The 27,335-nt window shown below is 38.9% G+C and overlaps 2 protein-coding genes across 2 annotated transcripts; one reads left to right on the top strand and one right to left on the bottom strand.

The window, feature by feature from the left end:
- The first annotated feature begins 199 nt into the window (after window positions 1-199).
- Window positions 200-14,054, top strand: HSPD1 (heat shock protein family D (Hsp60) member 1). The gene is made up of 12 exons (XM_081323838.1): window positions 200-381; window positions 3,275-3,450; window positions 4,215-4,467; window positions 5,037-5,119; window positions 5,352-5,447; window positions 5,759-5,852; window positions 7,030-7,198; window positions 8,545-8,644; window positions 10,102-10,347; window positions 11,370-11,544; window positions 11,845-12,023; window positions 12,111-14,054. The coding sequence occupies exons 2-12, from the start codon at window positions 3,277-3,279 to the stop codon at window positions 12,258-12,260; spliced, it is 1,719 nt and encodes a 572-aa protein (XP_081179964.1). The 5' UTR covers window positions 200-381; window positions 3,275-3,276; the 3' UTR covers window positions 12,261-14,054.
- On the bottom strand, window positions 12,679-27,335 carry COQ10B (coenzyme Q10B). Its single transcript, XM_081323849.1, has 5 exons — window positions 27,203-27,335; window positions 22,202-22,351; window positions 20,229-20,421; window positions 15,833-15,934; window positions 12,679-14,288 (listed from the first exon to the last, which is right to left on the bottom strand). The coding sequence occupies exons 1-5, from the start codon at window positions 27,277-27,279 to the stop codon at window positions 14,121-14,123; spliced, it is 690 nt and encodes a 229-aa protein (XP_081179975.1). The 5' UTR covers window positions 27,280-27,335; the 3' UTR covers window positions 12,679-14,120.

The following is a 27,335-nucleotide window of genomic DNA, read 5'->3' as shown; positions in this document are numbered from 1 at the left end:
ATGTAAACCCTTAGCCCGACCTTTGGTGAGCATGTGCGTTCCAGAAAATTCTGGAAGTACGCAGCCCGGGAACCTGTATAAGCATACGGAATGAAGCCTTCGGGCCAATCAACTCGGGCGCTGGTTCGCAGGGAGGCTTCCAGGAGCCCCGCCCCTTCCCGCTCTCCGCCTGGCGTGGCGCAGGGAGTAGGCGGGGCTAGCAGAGTAGCCTCTACCCTCGTTCCCGGGTTCCCTTCCGCGCCAACCTTTCACGTGGGGAAGGAGGTGGGGCGGTGCAAGAGAGGTGAGAGCGCCGCGCTGCTTCCAGCCCCCGCCAGCGGTCAGAAGGAGCCACCTCGTTCGTGCTGCGGTATTCCCCCCGTTGCCTTCGCCCAACCACAGGTAAAAGTGGGGCTCCGGGAGGATTGCGGTGGCCTGGCAGGGAAACCCAAGGCAAGGGCTGTGAGAAACCAATGCTTCCTTTACACGTGTTTGCAAGGAATGGCCCAGCGCCTGCCTGGGACCATCCTGCCCCTTTCGCCTCCGCCACCTCTGCGTGCACTTGGAAAAGATGGGATTTGTAGTCAAGGCATTCCTGATCGTCGGAAAAGGCTGGGATCGCGAGAAGGGAGATTCCAGCAGTTCAAAAACTGCGGAACGGCGGGCGGGCGGGGGGGGCGCGCTAGATTGCGGGTTAGCCTGATCAGGGGGCGATGGCGAGTCTTGTCTTCGTGCGCACGAGTCTTTCTTCCCGCTGAATGATTGGTGGGCTTGCGAGCAATCGAGACGGCCCTGGCCCTTCCCCGACCGGCCTGGGATCCGCAGGCGGTGTTTAGACCGAGGGGGATCCTTGGTGCGCTCTGAGCTTTGCTTGTTTTCTTACGGACCTTTTCGTTACCCTAACTAGGGAACGTCGTCGGTGCTAGGGGGGTGTTTAGACCAGCGTTTCCCAACCTTAGGAACTTGAAGATGCGTGGACTTCAACTCCCAGAATTCCCCAGCCAGCTATGCTGGCTGGGGAATTCTGGGAGTTGAAGTCCACGCATCTTCAAGTTCCTAAGGTTGGGAAACGCTGGTTTAGACACTCGAGCGATGGGGTTGGGTAACAGCTCGCGGCGGATCCACGCGGGGTGGTAGAGTCCTTTGCAGCTGGAGGGCGTCAATCTAGTCGATCTAGGGGACTTCATGCATCCCGGCCAAATCTTAAGACGGGGGATCTCAAGTCAGCGGCCGGGAATTGCTATCCTTGGTCCTTCACACACGTGCACCCCCACGCACGTGAAGATCGGGGCCAGTCTTCTGATGCCTTCACGAGTTTCGGGCAGAGGGATCGGTGAATTGCAAGTTTTCCTGGCTGCAGTACTGCTGTCCGAGGGCTAGGGGGAGCTGCTGTTCTTTTGACCTTGTGCTCCGACCTGGTAAAATGAATGAAGCACGTGTGAGGTCCAAAAGATACGCTTGGCTTACTAGTAGACTTTACTCTTCCTTCCCTCGCCCTCCCTCTTTTGTGTTCTCCCCTGGCATTCTTTCTAATGATAGCGGCTAAAATGGTACCAACCCACAGGTACCATTTTAAGCCTGCTTTCCAGGGCGCTTTGCTCCAAAATGAAATGGGAGGGAGGTGCAGGTATCATTTGTGCATATATTTCTTTAAAAATGAATTCTGATAGGATGTGACTATATTATTACAGTTGAAAGCAGATTATCAACGTTTTGGCAACCTTTGAAAAAGGTTTATGAGCACTCACAAAATGGTTGCTGGTATTTCAGACAAAAATATTTATATAATAGCAAAAAAAAAACCATCCTTGAACTGCAGCAGCCCATCTTGACCAGGGAACTTGGCTTTATGTAGATAAGCACAGCATTGTTAGTACCTACTGTGCTGGTAAAAAATGTCTTTTCTTAGGTAGCAATAAGTAGATTTGTTGGAATTAATACCTGAATTCATATTCCTACCTCTCTGATTGACAATACATTTGCAAAGATCCTTTAAGAGTCAGTTTGTTCTAGTGAAGGGCTTTTCAGCCAGTGGTATGGGTACCACCTGTGGTACATTGGCACCTGGCAGGTGGTACACGACCATCCTAGAGAAGTAGCGGGGGAGGGGAATGAGCTGAACAAGAGACAACTGGAGCTGCAGAGCTGTCAGGGCTCAACAGGAAGCGCCAGGATCAGCGCCAGGCTCCAGCTGGAGCTCGGCACTGATCCTGGCACGTCTGCTAAGCCCAGAAGAAGCGCCAATCAGCTGGAATGTTGCAGCATCTCCAGGGTCTTGTGATTTACATACAGATGCTTGGCAACTGATTCATATTTATGATGGTCACATTGTCCCAGGGACATATGTGACCAAAACCTTCTGCGACCACCCAGCAGACAGAAGGAATAAAAACCAAACACACACACACCCCGCTGCCAATCCTCAGCAGAAATGCTCACAATAATGAAAACCTCTGACAGGAGGAAGAGCGCCGCTGGGCGGGCAGGTGTCTTGCTCGGCTGTGGCTTGGGCACTTTTTTCAGTGCCATTGTAACTTTGAAAAGTCGAGGACTACCTGTACTTCATCACTTTTTTCCCTTTTTTGGTGGGGGGGGGGTGGTTCGTCAAGTTTTTGACACCTTGCTAGGTGACTGGTGGTACTCTGATGTTGCCATATCCTAAAAGTGGTACAATGGGTGAAAAGGTTGAAAAGCCCTGGACTAGCAAACCTGCAAGGTCCCTTCCAACTCTGTTATTCTGTTGTTCTGAATACGTTTATCTATGGCTTGGATTTCTGGCACCAAGAAAGGGTTCAAATATGTAACCCCCTAACCTTGCTTGGCTTGAAAATAACTTCTTTAGCAAATGCCTATTTATTGGGAAACTAGCTCTCCTTGCACTTTTAGTGAAATGTCTCTGACAGAATGAAAGTGAAAGTAACTCAATGGCCTAGTAGTTAAGGCATCAGGCTAGAAACCAGGAGAATGAGTTAGTCTGGCTGGGTGACTGGGCCAGTCACTTCTCTCAAACCAGCCCATCTCACAAGGTTGTTGTGGAGAAAATAGAACAAAGAAGTATTTGCCATTAACAAAAAGGTAATCCTATTTTGATGAGTTGTAGCAAGTCACAGTGCTCATAGACTTACCATATTGTGCAACTCTTTTCCAAACCATTTTAGGAGTGAATTTGGGATTTCAGGCCCAGCGTATCAGTTTAGGAAAGATTGTTTTGACATATAGTAGGAATGATTGTGATCTGTTTCCATTCTTGATTATGTTGACACTGACTTGGCATTTTCCCATTTTTCCTTTATAGAAATGCTGCGTTTACCATCAGTGCTCCGTCAACTAAGCCCGTTATCCAGAGCCCTGGCCCCACACCTTACAAGAGCCTATGCAAAAGATGTGAAATTTGGAGCAGATGCCAGAGCTCTTATGCTGCAGGGAGTAGATCTACTAGCTGATGCTGTAGCTGTCACTATGGGACCAAAGGTATTGGAACAAATAGGTCCAGCACAACGTGGATATTTACTTGTGAAGTGTTTTGAAATTTACTTCCCCATGGCATTCCCTATATGTTGAGCACTCTTCATATCAGATTAATCAGATGAGCTTAGAAAACTAGTGAAATTCTCCTGAAGTTAGAACCAAGTATGAGGTCAGTAAAAGTTGCCCTAGTCTAATGCAAGTAGATTATATCGACAGCAGGCCCAAATATACAGTTGCATGGGTGATAATATGTAGTCCTCAACTTAATGACCACAATGTAGCCTGGAATTCTATGTGACTGGACTCAATTGTATGACAATTTTTCCATGAGATTGTCAATGAATCATTTTGAATAAAAATACTCTTAAAACAAATGTAACCTTACTCAATAGCATGATTGTATTGTTGCATATTTCCTTGGACATGTCTCCTTTTGTATGCCAGGTGGTTTTTGCAGATGCATGTTTGTGCATAAGTTTTTCCCACAGTATATACTTTAGTGGGTATGTGGACAAGCATGCTTTGTTCCTAAGATTCACATTTGGCACTGCTAGCATGTTTCCAAGTTTTGTTTACTTGGGAGCTTCAAATTCTTTTCTTCCCTATTCTAGAATAATACCTAATTATGGTGCCTTTCTGGTATATCTTACAGCCTTTAAACTAATAATTGTAAAAATATTTTCTAATCATTATTAAGAGATGTGAATGGAACCTAAATTTTATATAAGCTCAGCAAGCCAATGTTTTAACTTTGTATGTTATTTTAGGGAAGAACAGTAATTATTGAACAGAGTTGGGGAAGCCCTAAGGTGACAAAAGATGGCGTTACAGTAGCCAAGGCAATTGACTTAAAGGATAAGTACAAAAACATTGGAGCAAGGCTAGTTCAAGATGTTGCCAACAACACCAATGAAGAGGCAGGAGATGGTACAACTACTGCAACGGTACTGGCACGTTCAATTGCCAAGGAAGGATTTGAAAAGATCAGTAAAGGAGCAAATCCAGTGGAAATTAGAAGAGGTAATACTTCATTCTGATGTGAGTTTGATAAAAGGGTGTATTCAGACTTAATTAGAACTGGTTTTTCTATGTGCTTTCAAATAGGCCATTTTTTGTTAGTGCTTCCATAATTAACAAGGAAATATGTGTGACATATCTGTGCATGATGTTACCTTGATAAAGTGTTCTGTATATTTTTCACATTGTGTGGATTGTAATCTAACTGTGGCCAGGTTTTCTATATACAGACACCAGATATTCACATGCCAGTTATAAAGAGTATGAGGCATTGTTTCTAAACCTCCCATACAGCCCTTCATTATTACAGTGCTGGATAATGTTGAATGGGAAGGTGCAAAATAATGTAGTTTACCTCGGCTTCCTCATATTATTCCTTCTGAGGCATAACAGAATGTGGTCATCATAGTAATAGACCGGTGTCTATTTAATTGAGACAAAATTTTTTGTATCTGACAGAGGGAGAGGGATTTTACCATAATTTTTATATGGGGAGAATAAGGATAATAGCTCTTAAATACCTATTTACTGTTAGTCCATGGATTATGTAAATGAACACTTTTGTTTTTCAGGTGTGATGCTTGCTGTGGAGGCTGTAATTAATGAATTGAAGAAATTGTCCAAGCCAGTCACAACTCCAGAAGAAATTGCTCAGGTAATGTCATCTCAGCCTTAAGCAACTGATTCTGTTTCCCAACGTGCTTTGCACAATGGATAGATTATTTAGGTTGCACTGTTTAATAGGCCTAACAAAACCACCTAATTTGGAAACATTTTTTTTTAAAATGTGAGATGTGATGTCATGTTACCATCTTTTTAAAGTGAGGTGAGATTTTTGTATTTTGTTTAATGTTCTAGAAAATGTGACACATAATTTGTCTATGCAGGTTGCCACAATATCAGCAAATGGGGATAAAGAAATTGGTAACATAATCTCCGATGCCATGAAGAAGGTTGGACGGAAAGGAGTTATTACAGTGAAGGTAAGGGTTGGAGAAGTACAACACTGTGTTTCTTGAATTATTTTGGTCTGATAGCATTTTAAGACTTAACTGAGAGCATGTAATGAAATGCGAAGTATGTTTAGGATCCTTCAAAATATTCGTTAATAGTAGGTTTAGATGGGGAATTACATGCATGTTATGTGCCAAAATTAAAGGGCTAAGTTCAGCAGTTTTAATTATTACAATTTGAGCATTTTCCTCTTACTCAGTGAGAACTTACTGTTAGCTGAAAGAGCAATCTTTTGATTTCCAACCATAGTAGTTAATCTTCCAAATCTTTCAAAAAATAGGATGGAAAAACCTTAAACGATGAGCTGGAAATTATTGAAGGTATGAAGTTTGACAGAGGCTACATCTCTCCCTACTTTATTAATACAGCCAAAGGTAAGTTGCCATTAATGAACCACATGTCTTTTTCTGATCCATCAGTCTTTTTATTTTAATCGTAGGAATAAAGTAATTCCTGAGTAGTGGAGTTCCCCTTGCCCTATTTATTTCTGCATTCAAGAATGTTTTGCTACAAAATAGAGCAATTTAGTGCCCTATCTTGCCCCTAAATGGGCAAGATGCGTTAATATTTGAGCCCGGGGAATCCTCAGGAAATATGGAGTCCATGAAATGGTCACATTGTATATAGTTACAGTGTACTATTTTTTTGTCTTACTGTGCTGAAAGTATCTTTTCATTTTTTAGCTGCTTTTAATGGTAGAATATTATTTAACTTGTATTTTAACTATGCATGTCACTTTTTTGTTATTACGTTTCTACCAGTTTTAAGCTGTTAATCTAACTGCAGATTACCCACAAATAATAATAAAATAATACAAAATGAAGGAGCTAAAATGTTCTAGGATTTAGAATTCAGATAGACAAACACATGCCACACAACGGCAGACTTAACAACTGTCAATAAGAAAGAAAAAAAAGTGGATACTAAGCATGGTAGTACCTGGAGATAGCAGAAGAGAAAAAAAATAGAGAAAATCCAAAAATACAAAGTCCTACAAATAAAAGAATGACTGTGGCAGAAAAAAAGCAAAGGTAGTATCAATAGTGATAAGTGCTTTGATACATGCTCAATATATCTGGAATACCACTTGAACACTATTGACATTGACATATCATTATCAGTCAGCTGCAGAAGGCAGCATTTGAAACCGTTTACATCTACAAATGATGCTTTTAACATTAAACATCTGCCTATGCCAGATCCTTGGGAAGGAGTCAATAGATGGACAAGATGGCTGACTACATGCAACAATAACAGCTATTGTAGTAACTGTGATCCCAGCACTTCTACAGAGTGCCATAGATGAAATTTGCTTTCAGCTAAAATCCAAGATAGCCTTGTGGATCCGTCTTTGCATGGAATTTGAATGTGTTATGTTTTGCAATTGCCACTGGAGGGCCTCTGGCAGACTCGCTGCTGCTATTATTATTATTATTATTATTATTATTATTATTATTATTATTATTATTATTATTATTTATTAATTATTATTATTATTAATTATTATTAATTATTATTATTAATTATTATTATTATTATTTTCCTCTGCAGGACAGAAATGTGAATTCCAAGATGCTTATCTCTTAATCAGTGAAAAGAAGGTTTCCAGTGTTCAGTCCATAGTACCAGCTCTTGAAATTGCAAATAATCATCGTAAGCCTTTAGTTATTATTGCTGAAGATGTTGATGGAGAAGCCCTCAGCACACTTGTACTAAACAGGTAGGTTTTATATCAACATCTTTTTTCTAAAAAATGCACTTTTTCCAAAATATTTTCAATACAAGAAGCTGCATTCGTGGAATCATTTTCAAGAAAGAAGTGCCCACCCCACCCTGCTTACTGTAGTTGAATTTCCATGTTGGCCCACTTGGAATTTTCAGTCTGGTCTACTAAAAAGAATAATTTGTGATATGTTTGTATTAGTGGAGACTGTTTCTGTAGCTGGTACAGAAAGGGTATTTTTAAGCAATTGGGAGCAGTTTTTGAAAAAAATACGGAACAGAGCAAAGAGCACAAACAGCAAAGTGTTCACACAGTGGTAATTTACTTTCTCCTGCCGTATTAGAACAGCACCCAAGGATAATCTTTTATTGTCTGAACAAGAGTGAAAGCTTATTCTTAATTAGTGGTGGAATTGAGAGTAAATTATCAAAACAATTATGTGCCTATTCTACAAGACAGTTCAGTAACTACTTAATAGCAGCTATTATGTATAGTAGTTCTGATTTTGGTATTATCAAATAAAAATGTGAAAGGTTAACCAGTTTGCTATTGCGACTGATGCTGCAAACATAAGGAAATCTAGTTAAATCAAAATTTTAATTCATTTAAAGGAGAGGTTTTAACCAGGCTTGCAAATGCGGTGGGAAATTTACAACTTTAGCTTCACCAGTTTCTACCTTAAGTTTAGCTATTCATTAAACTACTTCAGCCCAACTCACCTCATGGGATTGTTGTGGGAAAAATAAGAGGAGGTAGAAGGGGGAATATGTTTGCCACCTTCAAATTATTTATAAAAAAAATAATCAAACTGGATACAAGTAAATAAATGATTTATGTAGCCAAAGTGACGTACGGCTTTAAAATTCCCAAGATTAACTTTAATAAATTTCTCAAATTATTATATCCTAAAAAAGAACAGTTTTGTGATTGATATAAATTAAAGCACATTTGATTACTTTGTTATATTCTTATTTTTAAATATTTTGATAAAAGTATTTCAGAATAATTGGTAATACTATCTATATGTATTTTATTTTAAATTCATTTTGAGAAAGGGTCTGTAGGGTTCCCCAGACTTGTGTCCGTGGGGCAAAAAGCTTTAACTACTGACCTAAAAAGATTATTGGCCGGGGGGGGGGAACTGAATCTTTACTGGAAACCAGGAGTGTAGTTTATATCAGAGGTTATTTTGGTCTGTAAATAACGGCCAATCACTTTAGTTAAATTGTCATATTAAAATAATATCTATTTAGAATTGTGCAATGAAGTATTTTAGAGAAAGAAGTGTTAAAAAAGACTTTAGACTTAAAAGTGCACATTGCTTACTGAATTTTTTTTCTCAGATTGAAAGTTGGCCTGCAGGTGGTTGCAGTAAAAGCACCTGGTTTTGGTGACAATAGAAAAAATCAACTTAAAGATATGGCAATTGCTACTGGTGGTGCTGTAAGTAAACCCTAAAAAGAAATGAAAAGTTTTTAATCCACAGAAAATTGACATGAATGCAAAGTTGATATATCTGTGTTAGTACTATATCTAGAGCTTAGGATCCTAACCTAATTATATACTTGATTTATTGTAATATTTGATCCTTATTTATATCAAAGGAGAATGGGGGAAGGTGTTTTATGCCAAAGCAGACTAGAAATATAGTACAAGTGCTCTTCAACTTACCCATTCATTCAGTAATTGTTCAAAGTTACAACAGTACTGAAAAAAGTGACTTATGGCCGCTTTTCACACTTATAACGGTTGCAGCACGCCCATGGCCACGTGTTCAAAATTTGGACACTTGGCATTGGCATGTATTTATGGCAGTTATTGCATCCTGGGATCGTGTGATCACCTTTTGCAGCCCTCCGACGATCAAAGTTATTGGGAAAGCCAGATTCACTTACCATGTTACTAACTTAACAAATGCAGCGATTCACTTAACTGTGGCAAGAAAGGTCACAAAATGGGGCAAAACTCACTTAACTGCCTTCTTTAGCAATGAAAATTTTGGGCTCGGTCGTAGTCATAAGTCAAAGACTACTGTACTTGCAGAGAACTTTGCGATTTAAACCATGGGTGCCCAGTTTTGCATTCTTGCAGTGATAGAATGCCGTGCCATTTTAAGTTCGGCTATCTCATAGAGCAGGGTTGCACAACCCCCGGTACCAGGCTGCCTCATGCCAGAAACGGGTCCGCACAAACAAGCAAAGTCCCATCCGCCAGATGCAGGCAGTACATGAAACCATTCCCCCTCCGGTGCGCAGAAAAACCTTTCCACGAAATCGGTCCCTGGTGCTCAAGGTTGGGGACTTCTGTCATAGAAGAACCAGTTTGGTGTGGAGGTTAAAAGCACCAAGGTAGAAACCAGAAGACTAGCAGTTCCAGTTCTGCCTTAGGCAAGTGAACTAGATGACCAGTCACTAACTCTCAGTCCCAGAGAGAGAGTGAGGGCAAATTATTTCTAGAAATCTTGCCAGAAAACTGCAGGGACTTGCCCAAGCAGTCGCCAGGAGTCAACACTGCCTTGAAAGCACCAAAAAGCAAACAAACCCCAAAGAAACAAAATCCAACTATCTACATTGGAAGCAAATGGCTTTCCATTTTGTGAAGTGTGTGCTCTGCTGCAACTCACTGAACTGATAACAATGACGCCTGCACGGGTTCTTAAATGGGCAGGCATGAAATTGGCTATACAGATTGAAAAGTTTCCACTGTTAAAGTGCCTGGGCTGTAAATAATTATTTCATACGACATTTAGTTGGTCTTTAATTCAGGGCAAATTTTTGATAGCATGTAAGAAATCTTAATGAAACAAAAAAAATTTTTTTTTAAAAAAAAATAGCGACTATTAAAAATTTGTAAAATTGCAACTGGTAACAAAGAACTTTGTTCAACATAATCTGTTTCAGGTATTTGGAGAGGAAGGTTTAACTATAAATCTGGAAGATGTTCAGCCTCATGACTTTGGCAAAGTTGGAGAAGTCATTGTAACCAAAGATGACTGCTTATTGCTTAAAGGAAAAGGTGATAAGACTCAGATTGAAAAACGGATTCAAGAAATAATTGAACAACTGGAAACCACAACAAGTGAATATGAAAAAGAGAAGCTAAACGAGCGCCTGGCTAAGCTTTCTGATGGAGTAGCTGTACTAAAGGTAGGTACACTGGGTTTTCTGTGGGTAAAACCAAGTTAGTGTAATTTCATCTTTTTATGTTGATTTGCCCTACTTAGTTTTCTTAGCTGGGCAGCATACAAACTCAATTAAGGTAGTATAAATGGCTTCAACATCTTGGGATTTGATTAACATTAGAGTCTAGTGTCCGTGAGGTATTAACTATAACCTGAAAGATAACTTACCTGGTTATGATAGGGATAATAATCTATCATATCCAGAAGACACTGGATTGGACGTAGTCGATTGAAGAATTTGTTAAAAATGGCTGTGAATGTAAACAAGCTATGTTTTGTGAAAATTCAACAAAATACAGGAAAACTTAATAGTTTCTTCAAATGTAGTTCATGACAGCAATGGTTTGTTGAATTCAACACGATATTCATTTATGGCCTGAGGCATCTCTTAAACTGGAGAAGATGGAATTTCTTTAGTGGTAAAGATAGTAAGATACTTAACCCTACCACAGAACTGAAAACTAATAAGATTAGTTTTTTATGTCAAAGGGAGCTGTAACATTTCTTGAATAGCAGCATTCCAATCATACAAGAGAAATTGCCTTTTCCAGAGTCCCTCAGATTACAGAATTTTGCAGATAATTTCTAAGTACAGGTAGTTCTCAAGTTAAGAGCAGTCATTTAGCAACCTGTTACAACCAACCTTATGACTCAGATTTGAAGTCAGATCTCCTTCGTGGCCATGTGATTGGACCTTGGGTATTTGGTAACAGGGCTACATTTATAGCCACTTGCATCGTCCTGCAGTTGCATAACTGTCTTACAGCTGTTTGCTGAAAACTGGCATTTCTCATTTTCAGCAAAACCACACCATAATAAGCCCTTGGTTGGCTCAACGATCACCACAAAAAATGTAAAATTTTGTATTAGCCAGATGACTGACCACTTCGACCAATTTAACAAACAACCGTAATGGGCAGTCTCCATTACAGTTGTATGTCAGGGACTGCCTGTAAGAACATGACAACAACTAGGGATTTCTCTTAGGTTGGAGGAACAAGCGATGTTGAAGTTAATGAGAAGAAAGACAGAGTCAATGATGCCCTGAATGCCACCCGTGCTGCTGTAGAAGAAGGCATAGTCCTGGGTGGTGGCTGTGCATTGCTCCGTTGTATTCCAGCACTAGATACTTTGACTCCAGCCAATGAAGATCAGAAAATTGGTAAGTTATTAACACTTACTCGGACACTTAGATTTTAAGTGACTTCCAAATTTCCTGTAGGGCGCTCTCTTCTCCCCAGTGTAGCTATCTTTATCTTCAGAAATTGACTCCCCACTATCCGGAGCTTATTGAGAGCTGGAAAATAGATGAAAAAGACTTCACGAAATTAACTTACAGATTCAGACTGCAAATTTTACAGATGGGCAATATATATGAAAAATGCTCAATGTTGGTTCCATCTTCATCATCAGTGAAATTAGTGTAGTTGTTTTTGTAATAACCAGAAGTCATTCTTTTTAGGCATAGAGATTGTAAGAAGAACACTGAAAATTCCAGCTATGACTATTGCCAAGAATGCAGGGGTTGAAGGATCACTGATAGTTGAGAAAATCATGCAAAGCCCACCTGAGATTGGTTACGATGCAATGCTTGGGGACTTCGTGAATATGATAGAAAAAGGCATTATTGACCCAACAAAGGTAAATGCTGAATTTTCTAATGATTCTGCGATAGCGCTCTTAGCTAGTGTTTCAATCTTTTACCAAATACTCTTAATCCATTCATAGGTTGTGAGAACAGCGCTGATGGATGCTGCAGGAGTAGCTTCCCTTTTAACTACAGCTGAAGCAGTTATAACTGAAATCCCCAAGGAAGAGAAGGATGCTGCCGCTGCTATGGGAGGAATGGGTGGAGGAATGGGAGGTGGTATGTTCTAAAGCCTAGGCTACATGGATGCGTATCATGAAATACAATGCATGACCTGATAGTTTAAGCGAACCTGGGTCAGTCAGAAAGGATGGATAGTGACTGCAGAGAAAGGGTCTGTGTTTAAAAAAAAATCACTGTAACGTTCAGTGACTGGATTTCAGTTGTATGATTGTTTAAACAGTCATTGTCCATGCTTACAGATAATTTATTTTGTACTTTGAATAAAGACATTTGTACATTCCTGATACTGGGTGCAGATCCATGTACCAATCTTGTGCTCTGAACTTAAAACCAGTTGAAGCACTTGCAATTCTGCTAAATAAGACTTTATTGGTGCCTGCTGTCACTAAAAAATGCAGAAGTCATTGTGTGCAAGACTGAATAAAATTGTGTACAAAGTAGACAAATATACAATTATGTGACAACTTTATGTAATAAAACAATTGCTCTAAGGTATGGTATGTATTAACTTATTCACAACATAATCTGTTCATTGCAAGTACTAAGTTTTTCAAGACATTTTTTTTGTTTTCAGAGCCAACTAGCAATAACTAATTATTAAAGTCTTATTTCTCAAGGGAAGAAAAGTTATTCCTCAAAAGTTAACTTTCATATAAAATTGTTCTCAAGTTTCTTTTAATACATGAAAATAGAAAGCAGGATGATTGAGCTGCCTTCCTAGTACAAAGAAGTTTTAATAACATTTTTGTGGCTGAAATTAGAACTGCACTGAAGCAATTTAGAATCCAGCTGTACTTCAATTTCATCTACAGACTTCTTGCCTGAGTAACCATTTTTCATGATTAAGGCTCCAGAGCTAACTTGATGCTGAGACTTACGACCATTGTGAAGCAGTCTGTAGTAAGGAATACAGCTGACCACAGATTACAGTACCCTCACATTTATAAAAATAAAAAATGAGGAGTGCATAGTATATAAAAAAAGTCATAGGAGATAGGTATGTTTACGAATCAAGTAAGAATCATCATCCAACTATTACAAATGGCGAGTGCAGCAATATATAAAATTATAAAGGTGTGAAATTCAAATACACTGTTTTAACTTAAAACTATATTTACATATAGTTAATGCCAAAGTTACAGAAGCCAACTTTGGCAAACAGTAGCATTCTTTTCCTGTTTACTCCTAGTTTGTTTTCCAACTTTCTAAGGCAGATGGAGAGAACTATGAAGGAAGTGGGGAATGTGCTTTGTTATAGCATTGTCAGTTCTGGTAGAAGAAAGCCGTAAACCCCTAGGCGCTATGGTTTGTCATTAACTCGGAACATTTTGAGTCCATGATTATTCATACAGAGCCCCAGTATAGGTAGTCGCCTGCTGGAATCTTGCAATAGTTTACTACAGTGCCATATTAAATAATGTACTGATGAAGCTGAGCCCTTTCTGTAAGATTCGTACAACTTATTAAAATACTGTATATTAAGTTTGCTACCAAAGTTTATGCACTACAAAAACCTTTGTTTTCAGAATTGCACACTGCTAGTTAAAGCTAGTTTTGAATACTAAAAATAACTTAAATATGCATTTAAAATAATAACTTAAACTTGATTTCAATAGTAAATATTAAACATTGTCAAAATAAGGCTATAGGACTGGTAACAGTGCTGAGTTTTATACATGCTGAAAAGATGAGGGGAAGCCATTGTAAATGTAGCTGCCACTCAATGAACTTACCAGCACCTTAGAATTGCACTTGACTGAAGCTTCTATATACATCTGCATCTTACATGAATGTTTTATACAGTAGTAATATACATAATTGGCAAAAAATGCCCCATATAATTGGAAGCCCACATGAGAAAAACATCTCATATGTAAAGATGGTGTCCAAGAAATTTCAAAACTACTTTATGTATGATGCACTTCATGAAGCATTAACTCTCGAGGTATTCTAGTTTCTGGACCATACACCTTGGCTGCTCTTCTTTCGAATGCAGCTACCATCTGCTTAACAACTTCATCAAAGAACAACGTGGCAAGCTGAGAATGCAGAAGGGAACGAAACTCAAAAGAAATCTGTAAAGGAAAATAAATTATTAGTCACCCCTAATGATTAAGATGGGTAGGCACTCTATATTAATCTATCAATATTGGGGAATAGTGGCTATTTACAAGATCATAAGAAAATCTGGATATTCATTTTCTGCTGCAATTTCAATCTAACCGTGAATCGCTGTTCTTCATAATTGCCATTCATGTGTGGTAGTACTCAACAATGTATAGACAAAATCAGTACCACAGGATTTACAGCGAAGTATGTGACATTAATTGGTTTACTTCCCAGTTACATAGTGCACCACACACAGTACAATACTTTCTTAGTTAACTTTTTAGTCTTGTCTGTATCTCTTCTCCCACATAACCATCATTCTAGGTTTGCTATGTTCTATGTATTTCTCATTCAAAGTGCTTCATGGTCCTTTGGGCATATTGGGGGCAGTCCAAAGCTGTAACTGAAAGCAGCTGTGTCTTCTAGGATTGCACAACTGTCTTGCAGTCCAATTCTAGATACCATTTAAGGAAGTGCCAACAGGTATCATGTGCAGGCCTATATATGGTCATTTCTAAGGACATTTTTCTTTTTAGAATACAAAGCGCTGCAGAGTTAAAAATACCTAAGCAAGATATATATCTCCAAATAAGAAAGCTAAATAATTATATCTCAATAAATAAGTACACTGGTCCTGATGCATTTTACTATCTTTTATATTCTAAAGAGTAACCTTTGTCAATAATAGGCAGTCATTTGCTATTTCTGACCATTTCCTGTTCTAAAGATAGGGGGGAAAGTACAGTTAGTCCTTGCTTAATGACCACTCATTCAGTGACCCTTTGAATTTACGATGGCACTGAATGTCCTGCAGTATTGCCATTTCTAACCTTCACTGCTAACTTCCAACAAGCAAAATCAATGGGGAAGCCAGCAGGTCGCAAATGACAACCATGTGATATCACGCTTAATGATAGTGCAAGATTTGCTTAATGATGGCAATCAGAAGTGCCATCACTAAGTGGTGTAGCCACATTATTTCACACCTACTTAGCGATGGCCCCAGTTATCATTGTTAACTGAGAACTACCTGTATTCAGAAAAAACATCCTGAAAATACTTAAAACTAAACTATTTGAATGAAATGCTATAAAAAAATTGAAATAATGAAATTACTACTGCTTTATTCCATGTCCATTATGAATTGCTTGGAAATGAGCATTCTTCATTGCTTAAAACCAAATTCATTAAAGTTGGATTGCTGCAACAAAAAATTATGTTTCACAAAAAGTAATTTTGCAATCATAATTAAAAGCAAACTATACAAAGCCAGTCTGGCAGAGTGGTTAAGGTACTAAGCCAGAAACTGGGAGATCATGGGTTCTAGTCCTGCCTCAGGCACAAATCGAACTGAATGTCTTTGGACTTGTCACTTTCTATCCTATTATACCATGCACAATAAAATCCATATTTAAAATACTTATATAGGACAATACTGCAACAAGGTATGATTTCAAAAATACATTTTTCTTTGGTCTCAATAGCTTGGAAGTGTTATTCTGCTACTTACAGAAAAATCCAAGGTGCACGTCCTTTGATAGCCAGGAACTCCTGGACTGAAGCGCCACACAGTTTCCAGATGATTAAATAATTTTCCATCTGTACACGATGCCTATGAAAATTTTTAATATGTCTTAATTTTGATACTTTGCACATTACATGAACATCACAGTTACGTCAGGAAAAAAAATCAAATGTTTTCCAGCATGGAGCAAAACTGAAAGGAACACTATGCTAATATTTAGAAAACTCCAAAATGAGTTTTCTCTTGAGACTAGTCCAGTTTTCTTTGAACATTGTAACTGTTTCTCAGCAATATTTTTTCACTTCTGCAAACACAAAATTCTTTTCTCGGGTAAAAAAACTTACCCAACAACTGAAAAAAAAACACAACAACTTGAAGATGGGTAGTTTCTTAAAAAGTATAATCTAGGTCCTTGCAACTGCTTTGTTTATTTTCATTTCTTCTTCTCTGGGACATTTTTTTTAATTTTTTGTCTGAAGGATACATTTTGAAGAATCTATTTCATGTTGGCCTAACTATAGCAATTACTTTATGGGAAAAACCTAATCTTAACAGTGACTCAAGAGAAGTTGAAGTATACATTACAGAAACAGCCTGGAGGTTAATAGAAAATATTCGAAAAGTACAGAAGGGTATTAAAAAGCTGATGGAAAAATTTCCTAGCTTCAATCCCCAGCATATGTACTTAAGATAGGAGTGATATGACCCAAGATAGGCAGTGCCAATTTCAATACACAATAGAAATTTAAACATAGAACTAGTTGAACCTGGTATAATGCAGCAATGTATCTGTCATTATACTAGTCTATACAGGCAGAAAATGACCCATGGGGTCTTTAGAATATGGACAAGTTAGGAAACAAAAAAAAATAAAAGTTTACTTTCTTGAACAATGTAATAATAAGCCACTTATAGATAGCTTCAGAATTGTAGAATAATTAAAGAATCAGTATTCAGATCTTTATAGCTTTTTAAAAAAAAACATTAATTATTTATAATTAAAGTATAAATTATACTTTATGGGCAATTTATTGGCTTAGCAGAATTAAAACGAGGTGCTTCTGGGAGTATTTAATGCTGTACTGTTTTAAGAGCAATTGTATAATCTCAACAACTATAATAGAGTGCAAAATTCAGTGTAAACTATTTGCATAACTTTGGTAGGTAGCAATTCTGAGCAGTATAGTTTTGAGTGTTTCATTCAATCTGGGCAACCTAATTGTATCTTGCCATTGGACTAGCTCTTTTTAATTTGTATTCAGTAGAGTTTATCCCTGCTACCAATGGCTTTTATGCTGTGGCATGATCTCAGCAACACATGGCACAACAAAAGTTAGAATGCAGCATTGCAGGCGGGTCTAGGACAACTCGCCACAAGCAACATGTCACGACCAATTTTCCATGGCAAACTCACCGCAGGACAAGAGTTAACACTAATATCAAAGAAACAGTGGAACAGAATCATTAAAGAAGGTACAAAAGGATGGACAAAATGAAATGTGAATGACTAAAATTAAAACAATGTTGAATGATTGTCCCACAACAAATTGGCTGCAGTGAATTATCCCGTGGTGAGTTGGCTATGGCAAGTTGGCCGTGGCAAGTTGTCACATTCCGTTGTAGGCTAACTCTGTCCTCAATCTGCAGTTCGATTCTCACGGGCTACAGCAGACATGTCAAAATCGGAGCTTTTTCTCCATTGCCGGCAATGGGGTGGGCACGGTTTGCTGATGATGCGTCTGGCCCACGGGCCAGCAGTTTGACACGCCTGGGCTAGAGGTTGACTCAGACTTCTATCCTTCCAAGGTCAGTAAAATGACGACTCAGATTGTTGGGGGCAATATGTTGACACTGTAAACCACCCAGAGAGTGCTATAAAGCACCATGGGGTGCTATATATTGCTATTGCTATTCTGGATCTAGCTGCCAAAGTTGAGAGGCCAAGGACTATTGCAAGAAGCTTGCAGTAGTGCTACTGTTGTAATTCATTCAAGCATTCAGGTTTTGTTCTTTAGTTTCAAGCAGTGTAGGGGAGTTTAAAAGGACATTTCCACCCAGCCTCATGAGAAAAATAAAGTCTACTTGCAAATTCAGGGGATTTGAAGCTTCAGACTTTCTTGGATGGATCTGATTTTTAGATAGATTTCAATCTCATTTCAGGCATGGCTATAAAACCGTGGCTTTCAATGCTATTGATTACAGTATCCTAGACAGGTTATATCAGCTGGGATGTAGTAGCACTATACTATGTTGGCCCACTCCTACTTGAATGTCCAACTAGTGCTGGGGGATTACCATTCTCTATCATGACAATTGGGCTATATCGTCCCTCGGGGCTCCATTTTATCTGCTAAGCTTTTTAACATCTACATGAAGCCATTGGAATAGGTCATCCATTGAGATTGAGATGCCAGGAGATTGAGATAATGTGTAGATGCCCAACTCTCCTTTTCATCTAGGAGAGGTGATTGCTTAGACAGGGTAAAGGAGTGGATGAGAGTAAATAAACTGAGACTCAATCCAGGCAAGACAAAGATTTATTGATAGTGATTCTGTCCTGCCTGATCTGGAGAGATCCACATTCACTCTAAAGGAGCATATTTGCAGTTTGGAGGAGATTCTTGATCTATTATTGTCAGAAGGCCAAGTGGCCTCACTTGAACAGAGTGCCTTTCAACAGCTTTGGCTGATTTATCAACTGTGACCTTTTTCAAACAGCCTCGCTGGTAACTTTTTGGTTGGATTACTGCAATGCACTGTATTTATTTATTTAATTCCATTTATATCCCACCCTTCTCCGAAGACTCAGGGCGGCTTACAAGCTTAGCAGTAGCCTTCATTCTATGTATATGCCTGCTTATTAGGGCTTTCATGTGGGGCTACTTTCAAAAATAGTCTGGAAACTTCAGTTGATTCAAAATTAGAGTGGTTAGACTACTCACTGGGACTGGCCGACACGCTCTCTACATGGGGCTGCCCTTGAGGACCACTCGGAGGCTTCAGCTGGTGCAGAATGCGGCCGCGCCAGTTGTGATGGCAGTCTCCCGATACTCCCATGTAACACCTCTACTCCGCGAGCGGCATTGGCTCCCGGTTGCCCTCCGGGTGAGATTCAAGGTGCTGGTGATGACCTATAAAGCCCTAAATGGCGAGGGTCCGGGATATCTGAGGGAACACCTGCTGCCGGCATCAAGCTCTCTTCGTCCAGTGTGCTCCCACAGGGAGGGTCTTCTCAGGGTGTCGGCGGTAAAAGATTGCCGGCGGATAACACCCAGGGGGAGGGCCTTCTCAGTGGGTGCGCCTGCCCTCTGGAACCAGCTGCCAGTGGAGCTTAGGACTGCCCCCGACCTCCGTTCATTCCGCCGGGACCTGAAGACCTGGCTCTTCGAGCTTTCTGGCCCAGGCTGAGAATTTTAATTTTAATTTTAACTGGGGTTTTTATTTGTTCAGGGATTGATATAATTTTTTTAATTGTTTTTAACTTTTGTATTTTTTGTTTTAATCACCCTGTAAACCGCCCTGAGTCCTTCGGGAAAGGGCGGTATATAAATATAATAAAATAAATAAATAAATAAATATATTGTCAATATTTCACCATCTACATTTCTGGATCCAATACAAAATATTGGCTTTGATCTTTAAAGACTTCAAGGCTTAGGATCTGGTTCTCTGAAGGAGCACCTTCTCTAGTATGTACCTAAACTGGACCTTAAGATTTTCTGAGGCCCTCCAGATCCCCCACCAAGGAAGGAAAGATGGGATTCTACAAGGGAGGGCAATTGCTGAGGCTGTTTCCTCAGATAGGCCCAACTGACATTCACATTATTTCAGTGACAAGTGAAGACCATTTTATTTTCACAGGCTTTTAAAACATATTTAATTGTATTTTAACTTATGTATTAATTCATGTTGTTTTAGGCTGTTATGATCCCCTTACTGCTACCTGGATTATATGGTGTATTTATTTAGTATTTTATTTGATTTTATTGGGTATAATAGTAATTCAAATTGTATTCTTTCTCCTTTTTTGGTGTAAAACACTCAGACAGCTTTGACTACTGGGCATTTTAAAAATTTAAATAAATAAGTAAACTACGTATACACCAAATAAATATACTGCTTACTCTTTACAGAAGACCTGCTACTAGAGCTTTCCCTCTGCACCCTCTTCCAGTTTAGTGCTAGTTACATACATCCAAACATATTCCCAAGCAATAAGTTATATCCAGGAGATTTACAGGGAGAAGAGCCAGCCCAAGATTTCTTGGTCAAAACATGGCTAGAAAAGATCCCCTATTGACTACTGGCAATTCTTGGACTTCTTATATTCTATATTGAACAGTGTGGCAGTTTACATATAACAACAACAAATATGCATTACCTTAACCAAGTGAGGTCTGACTAGTGTAACAACAGATGTATATCTTTCCAACACAGGAGGAAATCCTACTTCTAATTTAGCTTTGCAGTATCCTGTACGTTTTGATAATACATCTGATTTTTTGCACCAAGGAACAAAGTTCTTGTATTCACTTACAACAGCTACCACATCATACATTTCTTGCATAGAATACCTAGTAAACATGAAAAATGAAAAATAAAATTATTAGCGATATGTAACTAAATTCTATTTTATTTCTCTACTTCCCTTTGCTTTAAATACTGTTCCAATCATTCTATAAACAAATATGAAATTTCAGCTAGCTTTCTCACTCAAGGTTGTACAGTACTTCAAGGACACAATCCTGCCTGTCATTACAGCATTTAATTGCTCTGAAAATAACAAACTGTTCATACTTTATCCTTTGCACAATCTTAGTCCCAATGGATTTAGAAGAAAAGAGCCAAAGTACTCTTTGGGTAATCTTGATCAACCTCCTCTCCGTCTTGACTATTTCCTTATAACACAAGCATATTAAGGATTATTTAACTGTATTTTAATTCCAAAAATTAAACATATCGGGTGGAAAGTAGAAAATATAAGCTTGTAGTCAAAAAACTTTTGCAAACTGCACTTGACTTCCTTGAGATAAAAACTCTTGATAGAAAGATACAATTGTTAAACAGTAGATATTCTGCTGTTGATTAAACGGTATAACAAACATTTGGGGTCATAATTTTTTTAAGTCATTATTATACATGATTTTTGTTTTTATTCCCCAAAGCTATTAAAGAACCTTAAACCAATCTTCAGAGCCTGTTAAAATGAATTTGAGAGTTAAAGTAGATAATAAGTAAGCAATAACTTTTAAAACTTTTTACAGCTTCTTTCTTTCCTAAGCCAATATGAGACTCTCAGGCAACATATTGAAGAGTAGTGGACTGCACCCCTACCTTTAATTCTCAAATTCATTTTTAATAGGCTCTGAAGATCAGTTTAAGGTTCTTTAATAGCTTGGGGGAATAAAAACAAAAATCAGGTACAATAATGAGTCAGAAGAACGCATCAATAGTGAAGGCAGTCTGCGAGCTATGACCATAGTTGTCATGTTCGTTTGACAATCCTAAAGCAGGTTGGCAGAACTGATCTTATGACATTTTTTCTGGTTTTTGTTGTTAAGCAAACAAATAGTTCGCTATGGGGCCAGTTTTATCAAAAACCGAAGTCAAACACAGTTACATGACAATGGGATATAAAATAGCTGTAAATCTAGCTCAGCAGCCTAATGCCCAAAGTGTTGTCATGTGACTGGGAGGCAGAACTGTCAGAATTTGGAATCAGGTTTTAAATACCCCCCAGGTAGGCCCATTGGAACTATTACATTCTTATCCTGCTATCCCTAATACAATAAAAACATACATTCAGATATACCTGTGGAGGAAGCACAGTATATTCTCCAACATCATGAGGAAGGGCTGCCTCAACAGTGTTGACAAACCTACCCAAAGCATATCGATAATACTACACTACACTATATACACTGCCATACTACAATCATGATCTCAAGAAAAGGACAATATATCTCATTCACAAATAACTAACAATGATCTCAAACTAGAATTATGAAGTAAGCAAAGAACTATAAATCCTGTCTTTGCTTCCCCAAATGTAGCACTGCCCTAAAGATCATATCCTGTGAACTTTAATCCTGTTTCTATACAGTAGGACTGTAAACTGTTTACAGTGGATTAACAGCAGCATATAATTTATAAAAACAAAATTGAAGGGATGCTTAAATAATTTCAAATTAAAAGTGTGAAATTCAGGACATTCAGAATGAAATAGATAAGCATCACTTTTAATTATATAAACAATGTGAACAAAAGCAATAGAAAATGAGAAATTGTTTTCATTATACAATCCATTAGTATCTATTTCTGTGTAACTCTACAATGTACTTTTCTTATACAAACCCTATAATCCTTCTTTCTGAATATTCTTTCCTTTTGTTCCCAAATGGTGCAGTAAAGTTGAAGTAAGTCCTTCTTGGAAAGGCACAATTTTTTGCTGGTATTTGTGGCAGTGGGGTTTTGCTCACCAATATTTCCCAAGAAGTCAAATGCCTGCAATGATTTAAATATTTTCATCAGAACAGGCATCTAGTTAACACAGTATAGAAGAGCCAACAAAATGAGGAAACAAATAAAGAGTAACACAAGGACAATCAAACTCAGGATTAGGTTAACTATTTATGCCTTGACAAGCTAAATATATCTCAGTCATGAGAGAACTTGGCAACAGTACAATATAAAAGCTGTCCCTCTTAAAATTTGGCTCTGAATCAATCTGAGGCCACACACTACTCGGTTCATATATTTGAAAAGCAAGTTACTTGTCAGGATGGCAAGCATCAAATATATTGAGCCTTTCTTCTACATTTATAAAACATGACTTAGAGGGCTGAAAATTCATAAATAATTCATAAATAAAAAGGAGGAAAATTTTGCAATAGAAAGAGGCATACATTCTGTAGGAAACGTTTACCCTAGTCTTCATTGTATCTCAAATGTCAGTTTTGGAAAAAATAACGTCATCATATGATGATTATATGACGTTATGTATCATTTTAGTCTCTGAGGAACAGCTGTAAATAATCTACAGCTATATTAACAGTGGCAAGAACTATTTACTCCATTTAACTGAAGAAGCTTTTAACAAGTAATTCCAATGACTGAAAATGCAAGTTACTGTCTAGTTTAAGTGGGTGTATGGGATGTGCAGGGAGAGATAATATCTCTGGTGGAGGGGCCTACTCTGCTGCTTGTTCAACTTTGATATCCATCTGGGATGGACACAAGTAATAAACAAAAGTTTGCATGCAGCTCACGTGCTGTTACCAAAACAAAGAAAATACTAATTATACCCATAAATATCATTTGTACGCATGACTCTAGGATAGAAATTTTTAAATACTGTAATTTAAAAGAATATGAAAATGTGAGTTTTATAATTTATCCACATTTAATTCAAGCATGTATTATCCCAAATATGAATGTAGTGTTTTTAAACTTTGACTTTCATATATATATAAAATATATTAAGTTATGAGTTATGGGAAACATAGAAAAAGTGAAGGTCATTAAAGTCTTCATGTATGCCAATGCACACAACAGTAGTAGATTGAAGAAAAACAATACAGAATTACTGAAACTTAAGTTCCTCAATAAAAATTGGAAAGTATGGTATATTCTAGGATCAGATATAAAATAACACTCTCAAAATATCAATTATTATATTTTACCATTCTAAATCATGAACTGTGAATATCTGAAATATCAGTATTTTAATTTTGGTACAATGCTAAAAAATAAATTTTTGTTCAAGCCAACCGCTGTTTTTTCCAAACTTAGTGTTGAGATGAAAAATACCTAATGGAGAGACTAATACAACATTTTATGAACAGATAAGATCTTGAGAGAATCAGAAGGTACATGCCTTCATCAGTCAAAACACAGGCAATATGAGTAAGAAAATATCTTTACTTTGATAAACGCTTATAAATTAGCAAACTTTCCCCTAACTATCTTACCAGAGTAATCTGATATGGGAAGAATTGCTGCTTTACTTTGTTAAGGTATTCTTATGTGTGATTTTTTTCAAGATGCTAGATAGGCTTTAGGTCTAATTTCTCTAAGTATTATTATTAGTAGTAGTATTATTTATTAAATTTATATGCCGCCCTTCTCCCTAAGGACTCAGGGCAGCTCACAACAATAATTTTTTTTAAAAAAAACATAGAATACAAAGATTAAAAAAGAATTAAAGAATAAATAAAGAAATAAAGGACAATTTAAGCCAATAAAAACCAAATTTAAAAAACCATGATCAGTCCAGGCCCGCTTGTTGGAACAACCATGTTCCAACATAGGAGCCTTGGTGGAGCAGTGGGCTAATGCCTCCTTAAGTAACACCAGCTGCCTGCAATTAGTGCAGGTTCGCATCCCACCAGGCTCAAGGTTGACTCAGCCTTCCATCCTTCCGAGGTAGGTAAAATGAGGACCCAGATTGTTGGGGGCAATAAGCTGACTTTGTAATAATGCCACTTGGGGGGGGGCAAAAGCCCTAATAAGCAGGCATATACATAGAATGAAGGCTACTGCTAAGCTTGTAAGCCGCCCTGGGTCTTCGGAGAAGGGCGGGATATAAATGGGATTAAAATAAATAAATAAAAAATAAATGTCTTCAGGTCGCGGCGGAAGGATCGAAGGTCAGGGGTCGTCCGCAGCTCCGGAGGCAGTTCATTCCAGAGGGTCGGCGCGCCCACAGAGAAGGCTCTCCCCCTGGGGGTCGCCAGCCGGCATTGCCTGGCCGACGGCACCCTGAGGCGGCCGACTCTGTGGGAGCAAACCGGGTGATGGGAGGTTAACAATGGCAGCAGGTGGTCTCGCAAGTACCCCAGGCCTAAGCCAGCACCTTGAATCACACCCGGAGGGCAACCGGAAGCCAATGCAGCTCGCGGAGTGGTATAACCTGGGAGTATCGAGATACTCCCATAAGCACCCACGCGGCTGCATTTTGCACCAGTTGAAGCCTCCGGGTGCACCTCAAGGGCAGCCCCATGTAGAGAGTATTGCAGTAATCCAGGCGAGAAGTGACAAGGGCATGGGTGACCGTGCATAGGGCATCTCGGTCCAAAAAGGGGCGCAACTAACAAGTATAAGGAAAGCAAGTGGGAAAGTGTGATTAAAACTAATATTTTTTCTTCAGTTGTAAAAAGTATTAATCATTGCCAGACTCAAAAGAATATTCCAAATTAAATTTGCATACTGAATTACAGATTGCCAGATATTTGAATGCAGGACATGTACACATGTTCTCTGCCAAATGACCCATCTAATACTTACAATTGACAGAGAGCAAAGTGAGCACATAGGGAATAATTTATAGGGGGAAGAGTATGACCTCTGGGGGAGCCATCAGTTCAGCCATATATTGAATGTGTACAATAGCCTATTGCAGTTATACCATATGTAGCCAGCAAAGAAAGGCATACAATACTTGTTTCCCCAATAAGAAAAACAAGAGTGCCCCATTCCCTGTGCTATTCATTTAGGGGTGCATGGAAAGTCTAAAGATTATGCCAATACACTCTCAATGCAGGTCTGGCTTGCAGTTCCTAACTACATATTAAATGGAAACAGCAAAACAAAACAAAAAGGAAATTTAAGCATGTCAAAGTTACACATAAGAGAGAAACTTAGAGATGTAATTTTGGACACTGTTTTCATAGTAATATCACAAAAATTCAATTTGATGTCATTCTCTTGATGGCTGATTAGCTTGATAACACAGTTAAGTACCTGCTCTTACCCAAGGCAGTTATAATACATATAATCTTTACTTCTTTTAAATATAACACTTTTCAATATGAATCATTCATTACCTTTGTCAGAAAAGTATGCATTTTCTAATATATTCCCTATCATTTTCAAGTCTGGAATTTGAAGGGTGGATAGAATTTTTAAAATATCATCTATAAAACGTGTCTAAATTTTTAGAAAAATATGAAGGTGTTAAACAGCTTCAAAGAGTAAGAGCTGAAGGACAATACTATGTATTTATTCTGCTTTAGAATACGGTTGATAGCACACAATATACCAGTGTAAGTCACCAGACGGCCAAGTACTTCATAGATAATTGGATTGAAAGAAGTGTTTATGGGCCATAAAAAGAAAAGAAGTCTATGAAAAAGATTGTCACATCATTTAGACCAGCTCAGAGTTAGAAGAGCTAGGGAAGAGGGAATTTGCCCCTTTATCAACGAAAGACTAAAACGATGAACTAAACTTAGCGGACAAATATATTAAAAGATATGTAATTCCTTTTATCCATTTGTGAGACACAGGCATACTAACAACACAATGATCTAAAAATTCGATGACTACCCTACAAGACCATTGATACTTCCTACAATTAACCAAGAAATTAAATATCACAGGGACAGAGAATATATCCAAAGTGTCCCGTTACGAAAGTGCTTATCAGTTACATTTTAGCTGGAAATCAACAATAATCTATCATGGCAAACAACAGGAGTCTTTTGTCACTCTTTTTTAAAATTCCATTTATATCCCGCCTTTCTCCGAAGACTCAGGGCGGCTTACAAGCTTAGCAGTAGCCTTCATTCTATGTATATGCCTATTAGGGCTTTCACACACACCCCACAAGCAGCATTATTACAGTCAGCTTATTGCCCCCAACAATCTGGGTCCTCATGTTCTACCACCATCCATTACAATTAAGTTGGCTATTAAGTTGATAAAATTACTTATAGGACCCTACAAAGAAGACATCCAGCATAAGAGGAATGCTCTTATATAGTGTCTATATAAAAGGCCCGAGTGTTGCCCATCTCTGGACAAAAAACAAACAAACCCCCAAACTGAACTCCTGGCCTTCTATTCTGGACCAAGGGCAGAAATGAGGAGGAAAACGAAAGCTCCCCAAATCGCGGGTCCTGTGGCTTTTCCCAGCCGGTGGACAAGGTCCCAGGAAAGCAACCGCGCCTCGGTAGGGCTATCGAAGCGGGCAGGAACTTTTTTTTTTTTTGGACAGTGACGGGTGGGGAAGGAAAAGCGAAGGCGACGGGAACCACCCTCGGCGCTCGTGACCAGGCAAGGGAGTCTGCTGAAGCAGGCGGCCGAGGCGGCCGACCCGCTTAGCCGCCCGTCAAACTTCCGTGCCTTACAGCAGCGTTTCCCAACCTTAGGAACTTGAAGATGCGTGGACTTCAACTCCCAGAATTCCCCAGCCAGCATAGCTGGCTGGGGAATTCTGGGAGTTGAAGTCCACGCATCTTCAAGTTCCTAAGGTTGAGAAACGCTGCCTTACAGCTCTCCCGAGCCCGAGGAGAGAAAAGTGGCGGGTGGAGTGGGTGGGGGCTCCAGACAACCTGAGCTTCCCTCTCGCCGTACCTGAGCGCTACTCTACGCGAAGGCACTGCCAACCTCTCCACGAGAGCCTTGCCAAGAGCCCGACTGCTCCGCGCCATGTTCGACTTTCCGCGGCGCCTCCAGCCGCCCTCACTGTCCCATCCCACTCTGGCTC

Source organism: Vipera berus (genome assembly GCF_964194415.1).
Source record: "Vipera berus genome assembly, chromosome: 1".
NCBI lineage: Eukaryota > Metazoa > Chordata > Lepidosauria > Squamata > Viperidae > Vipera > Vipera berus.
The sequence above is the reverse complement of the archived record's forward strand: the minus strand, read 5'-3'. Positions and strand labels throughout refer to the sequence as shown.